At 39.0% G+C, this 16955-nt stretch overlaps 2 protein-coding genes across 5 annotated transcripts in view; both read right to left on the bottom strand.

The window, feature by feature from the left end:
• MAP4K4 (mitogen-activated protein kinase kinase kinase kinase 4) overlaps positions 1-7084 on the bottom strand; it is a 159257-nt gene extending 152173 nt beyond the window's left edge. For 2 of the 4 annotated variants that reach the window (XM_070751037.1, XM_070751038.1), the window contains exons 1-2: positions 6104-7083; positions 5433-5498 (exon numbers count right to left, since the gene is read on the bottom strand). In XM_070751037.1, the coding sequence (XP_070607138.1) occupies positions 5433-5498; positions 6104-6160 (123 nt within the window). In that variant the 5' untranslated portion in view covers positions 6161-7083. Of the gene's footprint in view, positions 1-5432; positions 5499-6103 lie in introns of all 4 variants that reach the window. The other 2 variants (XM_070751036.1, XM_070751040.1) reach the window with 2 other exon arrangements.
• Positions 1-16955, bottom strand: part of LOC139166873 (complement factor H-like) — a 1233958-nt gene that overhangs the window by 877814 nt on the left and 339189 nt on the right. The window lies entirely within an intron of this gene.

Raw genomic sequence — 16955 nt, 5'->3', positions numbered from 1 at the left:
ATATTAGCTTAATGCATCTAAGCCATCCCGCTTATCTGAGGAAGTAAACATTTCCCAAAAGCTTATGAGCCTTTTAATAAAATGTATTACGGTAGGTGGAAAGGATGGTAAGCAGACTTCCACCACCACCCCATGATAGTCTAACATAGCTCTTCTCCTACAAGGCTACTATACTCATTTATGCAACATTTTTGCTGATACTATAAGTGCTGAAGAATGTGGGAAAATAGGTAGGAAATACTCCAAATGTAAGCTTTTGTACACTATCCTCTGAAAAATTCACTTATATACCGGACAACTATCCAACCATGCTACAGACATTTTCAATTTCACTATGTTGTATCAATGCCATTTTTGGTACTACATACTTAGAACTACAGTGATAAATACATGAAAATGACACCCGATTTTGGAAAGCTTCTTAAAGGAGAAAATGATATACTAACCGCAAAATGGTCATGTTTAAATAAACATTGTACATTGAAACACTGAACACTAGAAAAATCGTTCATCTACTTAAAAAGAAACATCTATTATAATATTGAGGGGTATCCAATAGCCAATTCTATTTTTTTAAATAAACATTATTAAATATTAATAATTGTGTATAGGTAATTCCTAATAATTCCAAGTGTGGCTAGTTCAATGTTAGTATACTGTAACAAAAACAAGGAATAATGTGGTATCTTAAAGACTAACAAGTTTATTAGAAAAGAAGTTTTTGTGGATTACAACTTCATCACATGTATGAAATATTATTTAGAACAGAAAGGACACCACAGTTGGGGGAAAGATGAACAAAAAAGAAATGTAGTCAGTTTAACATAGAGCAGCAGCAGAGGAATAAACAGCAAAATTCTTATCCCAGAGTAAAGGTACATTCTACTTCTTCACTGAAGTAGAATGTACAGGAAAAATATTTTGTCAACTATAATATCTCAAGTTGTTCAAAGTATTTTCACACACAACTGGTTTCCCTATTACATCCCTTTCCAGAAACACAGGGAAAATGCATAATTTAGATGTGCTCTTGAAATGCTGAAATATAAATAAAAGTAAAAGAAGCCTTCGCAACAGATTGTCTCGCAAGGGTTCTAGAAAGCAGCAGGGTGAGTCCATTTCCAGTTATAAGGACACATTTCCTGTGGTATTCAAGCCTACTATTGCCCCTTATTTCCTAATCATTAGCTTTTGCTGGGGGTCTTTGAACAGACATGGGAAATATTTACAGCAGCTGTTTGTTGGAAAGGACACTTGTTTTTCCAATGCCTCACTTTTATTTCAGTGCTTTACTGGAGGAAATTCGTTGGTTATATCCTTTCTTCAGCTGTCTTTTACACATTATCATTGTCAAACTGGTTTTTCAGAACAATGCATATTTAGAAACTCAATTCCAGATGATAAAAGGCTAATAAGCCAAAATAAAGTAGTAGACAGACAGACAAGATACTTGGTGAAAAATATAATTTATCACATGTCTGTAACAAAGCAAACAGCAAGTTGAATATCACTATTTTTGTAAAATACCACCAGTCACTGATTCAATACATGTGGTTTTTTCATACACTTACTGTCATGAAGGTACCATAAGTGAAATCCTATCTCTTAGATTAACAACCTGAAATAAAACTCACTAGGTTCACCACTCCAGATATTAAAACTATTTATTAATAGAACTTAGTTAAAAATATAAATAAATCACAATTATGAAACAATAAGCTTTAATACCACCAATAATCTAAATCTTTTTAAAGTACTGCTTTTTGTTTAATATGTTTTTGCATTGGTGAATTGGAATTCTTTATTAAAAGAAAATTCTACAAGTTTCTACTTTATTGCAACACATAAGAACCTAAAGTAATATGCAGACAATCCTTCTGCTAAATCCAAATCATCATTAATTCAAATGCCCTAAACATGCTCCAAACATAATTAATTTATTTTGAGGCTTCACACTTGTTTTGTTCTACCTCCTCTCAAAGAACGAGCAGGGCACCCAATTCATTATAAAATACATCCATAGTGCTGCTGCTCCTTGTTCTGCAATAAGAACATGAATGCTGGTGAGCAAGTCTGTACATGCCACTGAGATGAGAACCAGCTGACCTCAAATTGATAAAGAGGATTTTCTTGCTCTATTCTAACACTATCCTGCTTTCTAGAAAAAAATGTTTTCATTTGTATCTCACAGCAGGTAACTATTCACATCAATTAAACTTGAAAATAAAGCTTCCACAAAGGACTCAAATCTATGGTTTTTACCTAAACTGAATGTACAGTATATGGAAAAGAAGTAACTGTAAAAGTAAAGAAACTATGAGTCTCTTTCTTCTTCCTACTTTAGCTCAAGCACTCTTGGGAAAAAACAAGCCAATCCATTATTTACACTTCAGAGTAGCCATCCTTCTTTGTTATGTTAACACTAAAGGCTATATTAAGTGTTTATGTATTTATCTATTTATTTATCAAACATGTATAGGATAATAGTAATTTGTATAATCATAAGTAAAAAGTAAAATAAGAGGACAGTAGGACAGGGACAGTAGGCATGCTCTTACAGACCTCTTAGGAATCGAATGAGGACAACAGTGGACAGTCTAAGGGTAAAGTTTTGGGGGGGTTGGTGATGAAACCACAGAGTCAGGTAGTACATTCCAGGCATTGATGACTCTGTTGCTGAAGTGGTATTTTCTGCAGTCAAATTTGGAGCGGTTTACATTCAGTTTGAATCTATTACGTACTCATGTATTGCTGCAGATGAAGGTGAAATAGTCATTAACAAGAAGGACATTTTGATATATGATTTTATGAACTACATTTATATCAGATTGGCGGTGACGTAGTTGTAAATTGTCTAATCCCATTATTTCAAGCCTGGTGGTATAAGGCATTTTTTTGCGAGCGGATAAGTGACGTTTCTTGTGAAATATTTCGGGACTCTCTCGATTGTATTAATTCAGTGTTATGTGAATGGTTTTCTAATAGCACAACTGGAATTCTTGCAAACTCCCAAATCTCTTTTTGAGAGTCACCATTAGATCTAGCAAATATTTGTGGAGTGGGGATAAATTTTTCTCCTTGTTCTCAGCAGCCTTCACTAGGAAAGGCTTGCTAAGGCTTGGTAGTTGGGGAAGCCTGGAACTGTAGTTCCACCTCTGGAAGAACATATGATTCTTGTCTTTATACCCTGATGTTTTATAGATAATGTATGGAATAAGTCAGTGGTTTCCATCCATGGCAATTTTGAACATGAAGTATTAGAATGGCCATGCTAGCTAGAAAATTCTGAGAGTTGGGGGCCATATATCTTAAAGTTGCTTCAGTTGGGAAACACATTTACTCCATAAAACACATTTGAAAAGTCACACTGACACATAGTATTAAGCTATAAAATGATTTTGTTATCTTTTACCAATATCCTGTTTGAACCAAGCACTGGTTTATACTGCATAAGCCCAGCCAACTATGGAGTCACAAAGCATGTCAAGCCAAAGGCAAATAATAAATCAAGATTTAGCAAGCTATAGTTTAGCACAAAATGTCAGCTTAATTTCTGTTGGGTCTGAACATCTCATACAAACTACTAAGGTTTATTATGCAGCTTTGTTGTCAAACATTTTAGAAAAATACCCATAAAAAGAAAGGAAATTAAATCTTAACTATAACCACACAGTATAAACTTATCTTACTTGCTCCACATCTTACTAGAGCAATCTACAAGAAATGAAGACTGAAAAGTAACTGCTCTGTAATGCCCCATCTTCCAACACCACTATGGCTAACACAAGGCACACAATTTTGGATACAGGTACAAACTAGGAAAAACCCTAATCAATTGCTACTCCTTGGGAAAAAAGGCATTAAAATTTTCACTGCAAATGTGTGCATATAGCAAATGTGTGCATATAATAAGAGACGACCAAACCATTTTGATGCTATTGCAATATTACCAAATTGAAATAGCATATCAAAAGAATTACACTAGTTTACATAACTGTCTTCTTTCAACATAGAAACATTTATGCAGTTTGTTAATACTAGGTCTAGCAGTATTTAGTTACTTCCATCCTTCCATTTCATGGAAAACTTTGCAACTCAAACCAAAGTATTCCAATCAACCTTCTGCCAACTCCAAAAGTGTGCTAATTAGCTTGCAATATTATAAGATTAAATTACCTTTTGCATGATTTGAATTAATTGACAGTGAGGTATACATTCATACAACTGAACTCCATTCTGGGGAATGGGAGGCAGAAAAAGACACACCCAAGATGATGTAACCTTCACAAGCAATAACAATGCAGAAAAATGAGACTCAGAAAACCAGGTATCAAAAGGTCACCTATAAATCAGTTTTAAGCCCAGACTCATAGTGATTCATTCAATCCCTACATAGGCCTATTTTTTTTTATTTAAGCAAGACCAGATCAATTCAGCTCACTGCAATGTTTTTACAGTTGCAAACAGTATACCAATCCATACAGCAATAACAATCAGATATGAAGATGATCTACAAGTACATGTCAGAAACTACTTGTACACAATCATGCATCTTTTCTGCTGTATACCCAGAGATGAAAATCGATGACTGATGAACAACAGTTGTTAAGATCTTCAACACAGTATAAGAAATACATTTTACTTCCTCAAATTAAAGTTAGCCTTTTATATAAACAAACCCTGGCTGATGTTTCACTCCCATAACAATGTATATTAGAAAACTTAGTCATATAGGTGACTAAACATTACACAGCCCATGATGTTGCAGTATTTGTTTCCTCTAAAGAGGGTATATCTTTAAGACTTTCACAACTTATCTTACCCATGTCTGCGTATATTTGTGTATGTGTGTGTGTTGTGCCCTCCACCCAAATTTCATCTACTTGTCAAACAGGTTGTTCCAGAGATTTTGATTTTCTGCTTTCCAGCCTGAGAATAACCTTTCCTACTCTTTCCCCCCACTTTCACCCCACCCTTTTCATCCACACCCTCTTCTAGAGGTAACATTGAATGAAGATGATATTATGCCAGCTTCCATATACCCTGACAAATTCATAACAAAGAAAGCCAGCTGTTCTTTTTCAAAAGCAAGGCTATTCATCATTTTTTTGATAACGACAGAAACACACACACACCTTTATCCACTCCACTATAAACCCAATACACAGACAGGAAAATACTACATGATAAAGTAAAAGATAAAAAAGAATTTTGGTTTGTAATGTAGGGACAGCAAGAGTTGGTGTCTTATGAACACAAATGGGTCCTTTGAAAACAAGGACAGGTGCTGATAATCCCTTGTCACAAAGCCACAGGAAATTTATTTCTATTAACTTTTGTTCACAAAGTAGGGGTGGCCCAACATCCTGGCAACTGTGAAGGAGGAAAATGTACATTTTTTAAAAAAATGGGGGGGGGACCTTAACACGAACCTTATAAACTTGCCCGTATGTGCCATTTCCAACCACTTCCACCAGCTCAAAAATCCCAGCAGGATCCTACACAATAAAGGTGGAGGGAAATGAAAGGATGGTTGGGAGAAAGGGGGAGGGGGGAAAGAAAAGACACGGTGGTTATCTTTAGGCAATTATTGCTGGACACACACACACACCCTCAAATGCCCACACTGGAGTCGATCGTTTTAGCAGTGCAGTTGTTTCACCCTGTTTTTCTACGCACATGCCAATACATGCAAACAAAGGAAAGGAACCCAAGACTGGACTCATCCTCCCCTCGCTTTCTGCCCAGGGCACAAAACGGGGAGTCAACGAGCTAACTAGTAAAGGGGCCTTTTTTTTAAAAAAAAAGAGGATGTAACAACCCATCTCCTCCGACAGAGGTTTCTTCTCTCGCCCCCGCCCCCCCCCCGCAATGATACAATCCCAAGTCTTCCTCTCACCCTCCCTTCCCTTCCTTCCCCCTCCGCCCCAACCCAGCTCCGAACAACAAAAGCCACGCCAGGGAAGACGTCGCCCGCTTTTGTGTGGATAGCGGGGAGGGAGACCAGACGGCCAAGGCTCGTCTGCAAGAAGCCCTTTTCTCCCTGGCTTTCTCCTTCCATCCTCACTGCCCCCATCCCTCCGTCGCCCCAAGTCACACTCACCCGCAAAGAGGAAAGGTCTATATCACCCAGACTTTTTGCAGGAGAGTCATTCGCCATTTTTTTCCTTTTTTGTTATTTTTCTTTTAACTAGATAAATAAAAGAGCCGAGCGCTTAGCACACGCCAGGGCGGAAATATAAAGCGTCACCCCCCCCCCCTTGATGTCTCTCTCTGTGTCTCCTTTCTCGCTTTTCTGTGTCTGCCTCTCAGAAAGAGCTTTTCTTTTCTTCTCTCTCCCTTTCTTTCTTTCTCTCTCTCTCTCCCCGCCCTTCCGTTTCTTGCTTTCTTCAGTCCGGGGGTAAAAACTCTTTCTTCCAATGGAGAGAGATGGAGATGGAAAAGGAGGGCGGTGGAGGCTGCTTCGGCTGCTGCTGCTTTGCTTTGCTTTACGGTTAAAGGAGGAGACCGAGCGATGTAGGTAGAGGCCACTTGTAGTGACTTCTTCTCAAAATAGTTCCTCCCCCGATCACCGAAGGTCGCTCTGAAGCGGATTCACACCATCGGGCGCTCCCAAGAGGCGTCTCTTTCCCAGGCGGCTACATCCAAACATTAAGAACCCAGAGCCGGCGCTGGGAGAAGGGCAGGCAGGCAGGCGGCGGGTTTCTGTGGCGCGCGCGCCCGCGCCCGCGCGCAGAGCAACTCGCACCCACCCGCCCACCGGAGCACGCGAACAATAAAACGCCACCCGGACACAGTCGCTCCCTGCCTCACTCCCCCTCCCCGTCGCCACCACCACCACCACCCTCGGTTCTCTCTGTCTGCTCCTCCTCCTGCTGCTCTTGCTGCTGCGCCCTGAGCGCAGAGACACCGGTTTTTCCACAGGAGCTTCCTCCGGCCCTGGGAAAAGGAAACAAAGCGAGAGCCGGGAGGAAAGAGGTTGCGAATGGATACAAAATAAACTCGCGGGTTCAAAGGAAGCCCCGACAGCTCGCTCTTTCTTTCTCCGACAGGAAAAAAACCCAGCGGAAACACACGCGCGCCAAAGCACTTCTGGGTAAATGGAAGTGGGGTGGGGGAGAAGAAGAAGGGGAGGGGGTCTCGTCTCTTGCTTTCAGGCAGAGGCTGCCTAGGGAGATCTCTCTCGGGAGCGAATCTATCGATAGGCAATCCTGGGTGTGGCCCAGAACAATGGAGAGAAGTTTGTCTCGGGAAGCTTTCCAAGCTAGGCCTCGCTCTCTCTCTCTCCAGAAAATAAGGTAAATCTAGGTAACTTCCTGAACAATGCAGGCTCTGGGCAAGCGCTCCATTTATGTGAGGGAAAAGATGTACTAGGTGGGAACAGTGATCGTAAGGGCCGCAAGTCGGTGTCATTTCTTTCAAGTCGGCGTGAAAATCCCCCAGCACATAGTTGAAACCGTGATTTTTTTTATGTCACCCCATCGCCTAGGCCTCGGCGATTTATTCATTTGTTTTACGTTGTGCCTTTCATTCGGGGATTAAAACTTCCCCCCCATTTTTCACCACAGTAACAACCCTGTGAATTGGGATAACAGTGCTAGGCTAACTTTACTCCCTGCATATGATCCAATCAGGAGGGAAGGAGGAAGGAAGGAAGGAAGGAAGGAAGGAAGGAATTTGAACTTGAGTCTCCCCGGTGCCAGTCCACCACATTAACTCCTAAAATACATTGGCGCTCATTAAGAAAATCAGTAATGGCTCTGATTAATTGAAAAGACTTGGAAGGGTCTGTGGTAGTTTAAGAGTTGCTTGATCCTATTAATCTCAGACCTGCTTGCCAGAGGCCATTGATCATAGGCCTGGTATCACCAGTAATTTTTTGATTATATAATAGGAGGACTACTGTATTCATTCTGTCTTTGTGTGGTGATCTCTTCAGCAGCAATTATCTGACATCACCACGGAAGGGGTAGGAAAGTCACTTCCAGAAAACCCCATATCTAATTAATGTAGACTTTATTTTCCAATAACAAAAAATGAGGTGACTCCTGCAGCCCCATATAGTTATGGGTTGTGGGAATATTCTCCAACACATCCTCGGGACACATTAGTTGGCAAAAGCATCTAAAGAGACCACAGGCATAACTTAAGAAAGGTAGCTTCCTGATTTAGGTACTTACTTTTTAATCAAACTTAAGATTTTCTTATAATTTTTATTATTCTTATGCAGTAATAAATTCCCTGAATTTAAACCATCTGAGTCATACTATGACAAATATCAGAAAGTGCCTTGAACCACTTTGGAGTATTTATTTATTCATCAATTCATTTATCTAATTTAGAAATTGCCTATCTTCCTCATCACTTTGCCTGGTGTACAAATAAATACTAAAAGTATAAAAACAATATAGAAAAATAATATATGAGCTATTGTTATTCTGGCCTGGTATTAGTTCAGTAATTGTTCTCTAGAACTTCAGGCAGAATGTTTTCATTTTGTCTTTTTTAATTGAGATTCAAAGAAAAGGAATTACTAGATTACCGGTAGTTATTTAGATGCCATTGGTGGTGGTGGTGGAGTTTGGCTTCTCGTGAATGTAGGAAAATAGTTTGCCATTTTCATTTTACTTTAATAACTCACAGCTTACATTTCAATAACATATTTGATCCTATCATAGCCATCAATTTTTCCATTGTCTTTCCCTTCTATTTCTCTATTTCCCATGTATTAATTATTTTTAGTCCACTACCCATTTGCTTCACATGCCCAAAGTATGTGAGTTTCTGTTAAGCTGATAATCGCCCCAAGGGAACAATAAGTCTGTATTTGTTCCAGGCCTGAATTTATTACTTCTTGCATCATCTGTGGTATTCTTCATAACTCTCTCCAAATTCCGTATTCAGAAGTTTCTGTCTTCTTTTTCTTGCTGTGTTTTAGGTCCACTTTCACAGTTACACAGATTGATCTTGACACAAAAGTTCATTCAGTCACCAAAGTTACAACAACACCGGAAAAAATGATTTATGACAATTTTTCATACTTATAACCATTGCAGCAACTCCATGGTCATGATTTATGTTTGAATGCCTGACAATAAACTTACATTTATGACAGTTGCAATGTCCCAAAGTCCCGTGATCCCCTTTTGCGACCTTCTGACAAGCAAAGTCCATGGGGAAACCAGATTCACTTAACAACCCTGTTAGTAATTTAAGAACTGCAGTGATTCACTTAACAAATGTTGGCAAAAAAGTTGTAAAATGGGGTAAAACTCACGTAACATTTCTCACTTAACAACATAAATTTTGGGTTCAATTGTGGTGCTAAGGTACTACATTACATTGGTAATTTCTTTATTGTTATGTTTGTTGTCATTAAAATAGCCACAGGTTTCATGATCTGGGCTACTTTCTTTCATAGAAGGACAATCAATACATTTTGATTCATGAGCCCAAGAAAAAAAATGAATATTAATAGGGTTCATGTTTCCTATTTCCAGTGCTGCTAATTCTTATAATATTTTAGACCCCCTGATATGTGGGTTCATTGTTTCAGAGATATTTCCTTACCTAAATAAACAAAATGACTAAGGGCAAAAAAGCAGTGGGAGCAGGATTGACTTTCAACTTCTTGCCAGTTTGACTACAACTGCCCCCCCCCCCAACAGTAAATGGTAGGATCTGGCTACCAGGCTCTAGAGCAGTGATTTTCAACCTTTTTTGAGCCGCGGCACATTTTTTACATTTACAAAACCATGAGGCACATTGAGTTGGGGGGGGGTGGCTAAAAAAATATTGGACAAAAAAATTCTCTCTCTTCCTCCCTTTCGCTCTATTTCACCCTCTTTCTGTTCCTTCCTCTTTTTTTCTCTCTCCATCCCTCTTTCTTTCTTCCTTCTTTCCTCTTTTTTGCTCTTTCTCTCTCCCTCCCTCCCTCCCTCTATGTCTTTCTCTCTCCCACATTCCCTCCCTCTTTCTCTCTCTCTTTCTCTCTCTCTCTTTCTCTCTCTCTTGCTTTCTTCCTCTCTTGTTCTCTTGCCCTCTCTCTTTCTTTCTTTCTTTCTTTCTCTCTCTTTCTCTCTCTCTCTTTCTTTCTTTCTTTCTCTCTCTTTCTTTCTTTCTCTCTTGCTTGCTTTCTCTTTCTTTCTCTCTCTCTCTTTCTCTCTCTCTCTTTCTTTCTTTCTCTCTCTTTCTTTCTTTCTCTCTTGCTTGCTTTCTCTTTCTTTCTCTCTCTTTCTTTCTCTCTCTCTTATTTTCTTTCTCTGAGCTTCGCGGCACACCTGACCATGTCTCGCGGCACACTAGTGTGCCACGGCACACTGGTTGAAAAACACTGCTCTAGAGCACTAGCTGATCTTGGTCTACCTGATCTCCAATGGTCAAAAAGAGGGGATAGTTTCAGCAGTCATGTGTCCCAAATTTTCAAGATATTCTGTTAGTTAGCTCACCCCATTCAATGTTACAGACACAAGAGTTTTAGTAATAAATAGAGAGAATTCCCTATAGCTAATTACATATGACCATTCATATATGCATTCTTGTCATATTCCTATTCCTTTTTTGGAATTCTGAGTCATCCTGGGTTTTTCCCCCAAACCCGATTTTAAAACATAGTACAGTATACATTTTGTCAACATCACAGTTGTAAAGATTGTTATTGTAACACTTTATTACATTATAAAGTAGTTGACTCTTGTTGGCTCTATAGATAAAAACTTTCCAAGCTGTTCTACCTCATTTTGCATTTGCAATATTTGACATCCAGTATTCTGCCTATCCACTTCATCCATTGTTACACTCTTTTTCTCATTCCCTCCATCATGCCCATGCCATTGTCATCTTGTACATGTATAAATCAGCCCTTATGAAGTGTCCAAAGTATAATAGTTTTTGTTTGATGACCCTTTAGCCAGTGAACTTCAATTCCTCTAGTATTGAATGGTGGATTCTCTTGGCTATCTGAGAGACGCAAAGCAAAGTTATCCAAATTGGGACTCAAAGGAGTCAATATTTTTCCTCTTGTTCTTCTAGAGTTTCTGCCTCACATTAATGCATCATAATGGGGAATACAGTACAGTGGAATTGGCCAATCAAAATTTTGCCTTGATTAAAATTCCTATATTTTATTAGCCTTTTCAATATTTTTGCTCATTGTTATTCTTTTCTGAATTTCTTTTGTATCATTTTTATCAATTCTAGGCCCTAGAAAATTGTAACTGTTAACTACTTCAGTCATCTTGTTTATGTTAAATTCTTCTAGTTTTCCAGGTGAAATAATCTTAGTTTTCTGACTTTCTACCCTGCCGGTTTAATTTTTTTTCTTTTTGTATTTTTACTGAATGTCAAACAAAACATACAGAGATAACAAAAATACAATACAATACTATAAAAAGTAAAATAGAAATCAATGAGCAAGGGATTTAGAAATGATTATAATTTTCCAGTGTAATACAATTAACTGGAAATAACTAAATAAATATAAATCACTAAACCAAGTTAGTAAATTAGATTAGTTATATTAGATATCTTGTGAAATTAGAATATAGACTCTGTGCATATAAGAACAGTAAGCCAAATTTTGATGCAATACAAACCCATGTACAGTATTAAGTTATAATCAAGAAATTCTTCCCAATTTTAATTAAATTATCTGAAATATTTCTTTACAGTTGTGAAGTTGAAGTATAGGCACATAATATAGTCAGCCATTGTTCTGTTGAGTGACTGCCAGTAAAAAAATCACATAATATTCTTGCCACAATTAGCAATTGTAAAGCTAATACAGTATGTTTTAGTAAAGTTTAAGAGAAACATTACAGATTGAAATGGGAATTCAAATTTTAAAAGATGCTTCATTTTGGTTTGTACCATTTTCTAGAATTGTTGAACTTTACAGCGTCGCCACCACCAAAATATGAAAAATAGATCTGGTTTGCTCATTCCTAGCAATTTTTAGAAAATGAATTGTACATTTTAGTAATCAGAAATGCTAATAATAAAATCCCGTACCAATTTTCTCTAACTTCAGAGTAATTCAGTGTTGAAATTGCATTTTCCCAGTCTTTAGGCCAAGCTGCTTTTTCTATATGTATTGGCAGAGGACTGACATGCATTTTCCATGCCAGACTTTATAATGAGCTCTGTGTGAAAGTTTCTCTACCTGTACTTCTGTGGCTTTTTTATTTACCAGGTGTTAATAGTCCATTCCTCCCCAAGCACCACTAGTTTTTCTTTTATAGTCTTCTCTCAAAATATACATCAGTATGTTTCAGCCAGTCTGAGAAGAAAGCAGCAGCAAATCATATTTGTAACACTGCCAAAGAAACCTGCATAGGTGCAGTCAGCTTGAGGGTATAATTACCTGTTTAGGCCAGGTGTCTTTTACCTGTTCCTTATCTTATTCGTATGTGTTGCCATAATGCTGTTAGCACTCTAACTGCCTTTTCTTCTATAGTTTTAAATTGTATAGTTATCTGCACCTGACACCTAGTCCTTTTACTCACTCCATCTCAGGGCAAATAAAGGGAAATATTTCTTCACCCAGAGGGTCATTGGTTTATCGAATTCACTTCCAGAAGAGATCGTGAGAGCTGTCAGCCTTGATAGCTTCAAGGAAGGATTATACAGATTCATGGATGCCAAGTATATCGGTGGTTATTGAAACGGATGTCTGTGTGCCGCCTCTATGCTGGTTGAGGCAGGCAAAATTCCCTTGGGTACCATTTGTTGGGGGTCAAGGGAAAGGGAGGGTTTTGCCTTCTCTTTCTGCTCAAGATCCCCATGGACAATTGGTGGGCCACTGTGTGTATTGAAGGATACTGTAGCCTAGAGGATAATTCTCTGCCTTACAAGGCAAAGGTTGCAGGTTCAAGTCCCAGTGGGTATGGCTAGCTGATGAGGCCAAAATAAGGCCGAAATAGATCTATCTTAGTCTCCCTTAATTTTCAAATTCAGCAAAAAAAACATGACATTATATGAAGCTTAAAACTTCAGCCTGATGATGGTGAATGTGATTTCACCGAAATGTCGCATAGGCGACGTTTTGACGAGGTCTCACTCGTCATCTTCAGGCTGGTGTTTCTGTCCTTGTTCTCAGGCGAACACTGGGGTCGTTGATGTAGCTGAGGTATGCTGATTGGTTAATAGTTGTTCATCGAGATAGAAAAACATCCGCAAAATATGAACAAGCGGGATTATACCTCTCGCTTACCAGACATCTGGAAACCAGCCCTCAAACGTATCCCAGCCATAGAAACCAGACTCAGAACACACATTGTAAAACAATCAAGTAGCCTGCAAGTTCCAACTACTCAGGATATCTTTCCCCTGCCATGTCCAGCAAGCCATGCCCACCAAGCCATACCATGCCTACTAAGCCACGCCCACAGAACAGGAAGTAAAAAAAACCGAATCCTGCCACTGATTGATTTCCTTTGTAGGGTGAATGTGTTTCTCTTTTGTCTTTATAGTATTGTGTTGGAAGCTTTCCTCTGTATGGAACTGGTGTGCATCATCAAAGAAGCATTTAGAAGGTGAAATAATTCTTGGCAAAGAACACAAAAAGAGAGAGTGGATTTTATCTGTTTAATTCCTGAATAAAAAATTGCTTTTGTTTGCCATCAGTAGATTTCCAGATTTTAAAAAATTTCATGTTAATTAAGGCTCGCTTTTAGAATTTGCATCCTTTTAATATGAAGTATTCGTCATGTTATTATTTTTACCTTGATTAATCAGTTCATCAATGAAATTCACTCAATACTTTAAACGGAATCTTTATCCAATTACAAAAGGGTTGATTGTTAGTAATTTAAAGATAATAGTGGGATAATACCAGCTGGAAATCACAGAGAGATATCTATACTTTTTCAAATTGAAATCCTTTGTTTTAATTCACTTAACTGAGAAGAAATAGCTTTCAGAATCTGAAACAAAGGCTGAGTTTGTCTTTCAGAATTCACAATCAGATCCGGCTGATAATAGCTGAGGTTGAAATGATTCAAAAAGATAGTATTCTATTTAACATAAAAAGATAACTGCAATGGTCCTTGCAATGATCATTCTGTGTAGGTCAAATGGTCATTTTTTTTAAAGAAGAACTTTCTCAGGAATAATAGTGCTTTTGAAATGTTACACATCTTAGCTTCAAGATGTATAGACACCAGTTCACAAAATTCTTATCAGGATCTGGGTCAGTTGGGAATTATAGAAATACAGTAGAAGTCTGCAGGGTGCTTAGGTTGAGAAAGTTTGCTGTGGAGCATAATTGTCCTGTGTCACACATCTGAGAGATACCACATCAGCTTGCCAAGACAGCAGATTCAGGGCCCTATCCTGACAGACGAGGCGAGATTATTTCCTAGAAATGAGGGTCTTCCCACTCTGCTAGGAATAGTAAGTCCAGTCCCTCCATATTAAAATATAGGAATGCTGTTAGTACAGTTCTATCTGCATTTTGGTCACTGCTATTAAATATCCTGTGGTTATTATAGTCTTGGAACATATATAAGAATATTGCTAATGAGTGATTACTATATTTTTTTTAACATTGATTTTATTCCAAGAGACCCAGTTTTGGTATAGTACTCAAGGCACCAGGCTAGAAACCAGGAGATCCTGAATTCTACTCCCACCTTATGAACAAAACTGGCTGAACATGGGGCAGTCACTCTCAGTCTAGAAAGTACTGCAAATAAGGGGAAAGGCTTTCTAAAAATATTGCCAAAATAACTTCAGGGACTTGTCCATGCAATCACAGGAGTGAAGACTGACTTGAAGAAGAAAGAAAGGAAAGGAAAGGAAAGAAAGAAAGAAAGAAAGAAAGACAAAGAAAGAAAGATTCCAGAATATTATTTTATTTCCCTGCAGATGGATTAGCATCTAGGACTAAGGCAGCATACTAACACAAATAAATAACTATCTCTAAAGTTAACAATGAACATTTCAGGATGTGTAAAAATGCTGTAGAAGCCAGAAAGCTTTTCTTCTATTTTCTTTCATTTCTACTGAAATACTCTGCATGTAATCAGTCTGAATTATAGTGTTCAAAGGGCACAACAGAAGATCAGGGAGATGGCTGTAAAGCAAAGTGAAGTGGTATATAAGTCTAAATGCTATTGCTATATGACCTGAATACTTCGAAGTTGGCATAAATCTAATATAAACATTTTTCCACTTGATATATTTCTGAAAACTCTACAGTTGAGTTCATCTACTGGTAAATTCTTAATTACCTAAATAAACGCTTGAGAGAGGGAGAAACTGCTGAAAATTCCCTTCCTTGTGAAGTCTATAGGCCAGTGTTTTTCAACCGGGGTTCCACAGAACGCAAAGGTTCTGCAAGGGCCAGCCAGGGGTTCTGTGACTTAATGAGAAACACACACACCCTGACCAGCACCGTATCATGCAGCAGCAGCAACCCTCACCACCCCCTCCGCATCAGATCTGGGATTTCATCGCCTTACTCCGCTTTTGCCTCCGCCTCCTCCCAGAACGCTTATTTGGGAACTGCATCAAAGTCACAGCCCCGCCCACTCATTATGGATGCCAGAGGCCAAAGCCCCCCCCCCCCCCCCCGGCAGCATCCTGGGAAGTGTAGTTCTAAGGAAGTTTTTGGAAGTGCACCGAGAAGCCTTCAGCCACCTTTCCGCAGTGATTTAGCTTTGGCTTTTGGCCACTGTTTGCTGCGGTGGCAGTAGCTCCACCTCCGACAACCGTCAGCTTTACATTGCTTCTGATCTTTCCCCCAACTTACCTCAGATCGTGCCCATACTGGTGTGTCTGCCCAAATCCCAGTGACACTGGGTGGTTTACAACATTAAAAACTACAACATAAAAGTATGCCTCACCAATGATAGCAACAACACACTCAGGTCACTTACTTGATTGGTTCCATCTCTATTCAAGGTCCCCAGATGAGCTGACAAAATCATGTCTTAAGGGACTTTTGGCCCTTAAGACATGAACTAATTTTATGATCTGTGTGAGGAAAAAATTGCAGGCATGAAATGTGCTATAGCAAAGTGTTGACTTTTTTGAAGTCAAAATGGTCTCCAACATTGCAACTCACCTACAAACATTTTTAGATCACAAAAAATCGGGAGTCCACCTTGAAGGGACATAAAGAGTACTGGTATATGGTAGAGGTTCCGCTAGAAATCTGACCACACCAAAGCGGTTCCCCTGAACAAAAAAGGTTGAAAAACTCTGCTATAGGCATTAGCTGGAATGGTAGGCCTTCTGTGTGATAGTCATCGCTCCCCAAAAAGTACAGATCCAAAAACTGGTTAAAAATGAAAGAAAAGAATATTTGTAGCTTAGTGTTGGAACTGTCTGAGTTTGGTGGTTTTTTTCTTGTAGACATTTCATTCCCAAACTAAGTAAAATTATCAGTGCTTCAAAGCCCAGCAAATGTTAAAACTGTTTTACTTTAATTTACCTGATTTACCTAAGCACTTCTCTTGCATTTTATTTGGAGTTTCTCTTGTGATTTTTTGTTGGTTTGTTTTTGGCAATATTTTGATTTTGGTTTTCGTTTTCTTGATATTGCGTTCCCCTAAGAGTCCTCTAGGATTGATCCAGGCTCTAAATACTGTTAAATAAATAAATATGTCCATTTTCATTCCCAAAGCTGTCATCATGATTTACCAGTTCTCCCCCCCATCACCAGATTCAGGATATGAACCAGGGGTGAAATGCAACCGGTTAGGACCAGTGCGTGCATATCGGTAGTGGTGGTGCCGGCGGTTCATCAAGCTTGTAGTGATGGCTGATTGACCATGCCCCCAAACTGGGCACCCAGTTTCTGCTCGCTTGCCCTGCCCTGCCCAGTTTCTGCTCTACAGCTTGCCTGCCTGAAGCGCTGTGCTCCTGATCTGCCTGCCAGGTAAGCCTGCGAAATTGTGGTCTACCTAGCTGCCCCTGCCCCACCACTAACCCAGCCTGCCTTCCCTACTCCA

Source organism: Erythrolamprus reginae, chromosome 4, assembly GCF_031021105.1.
Source record: "Erythrolamprus reginae isolate rEryReg1 chromosome 4, rEryReg1.hap1, whole genome shotgun sequence".
NCBI classification, from domain to species: domain Eukaryota; kingdom Metazoa; phylum Chordata; class Lepidosauria; order Squamata; family Dipsadidae; genus Erythrolamprus; species Erythrolamprus reginae.
The sequence above is the reverse complement of the archived record's forward strand: the minus strand, read 5'-3'. Positions and strand labels throughout refer to the sequence as shown.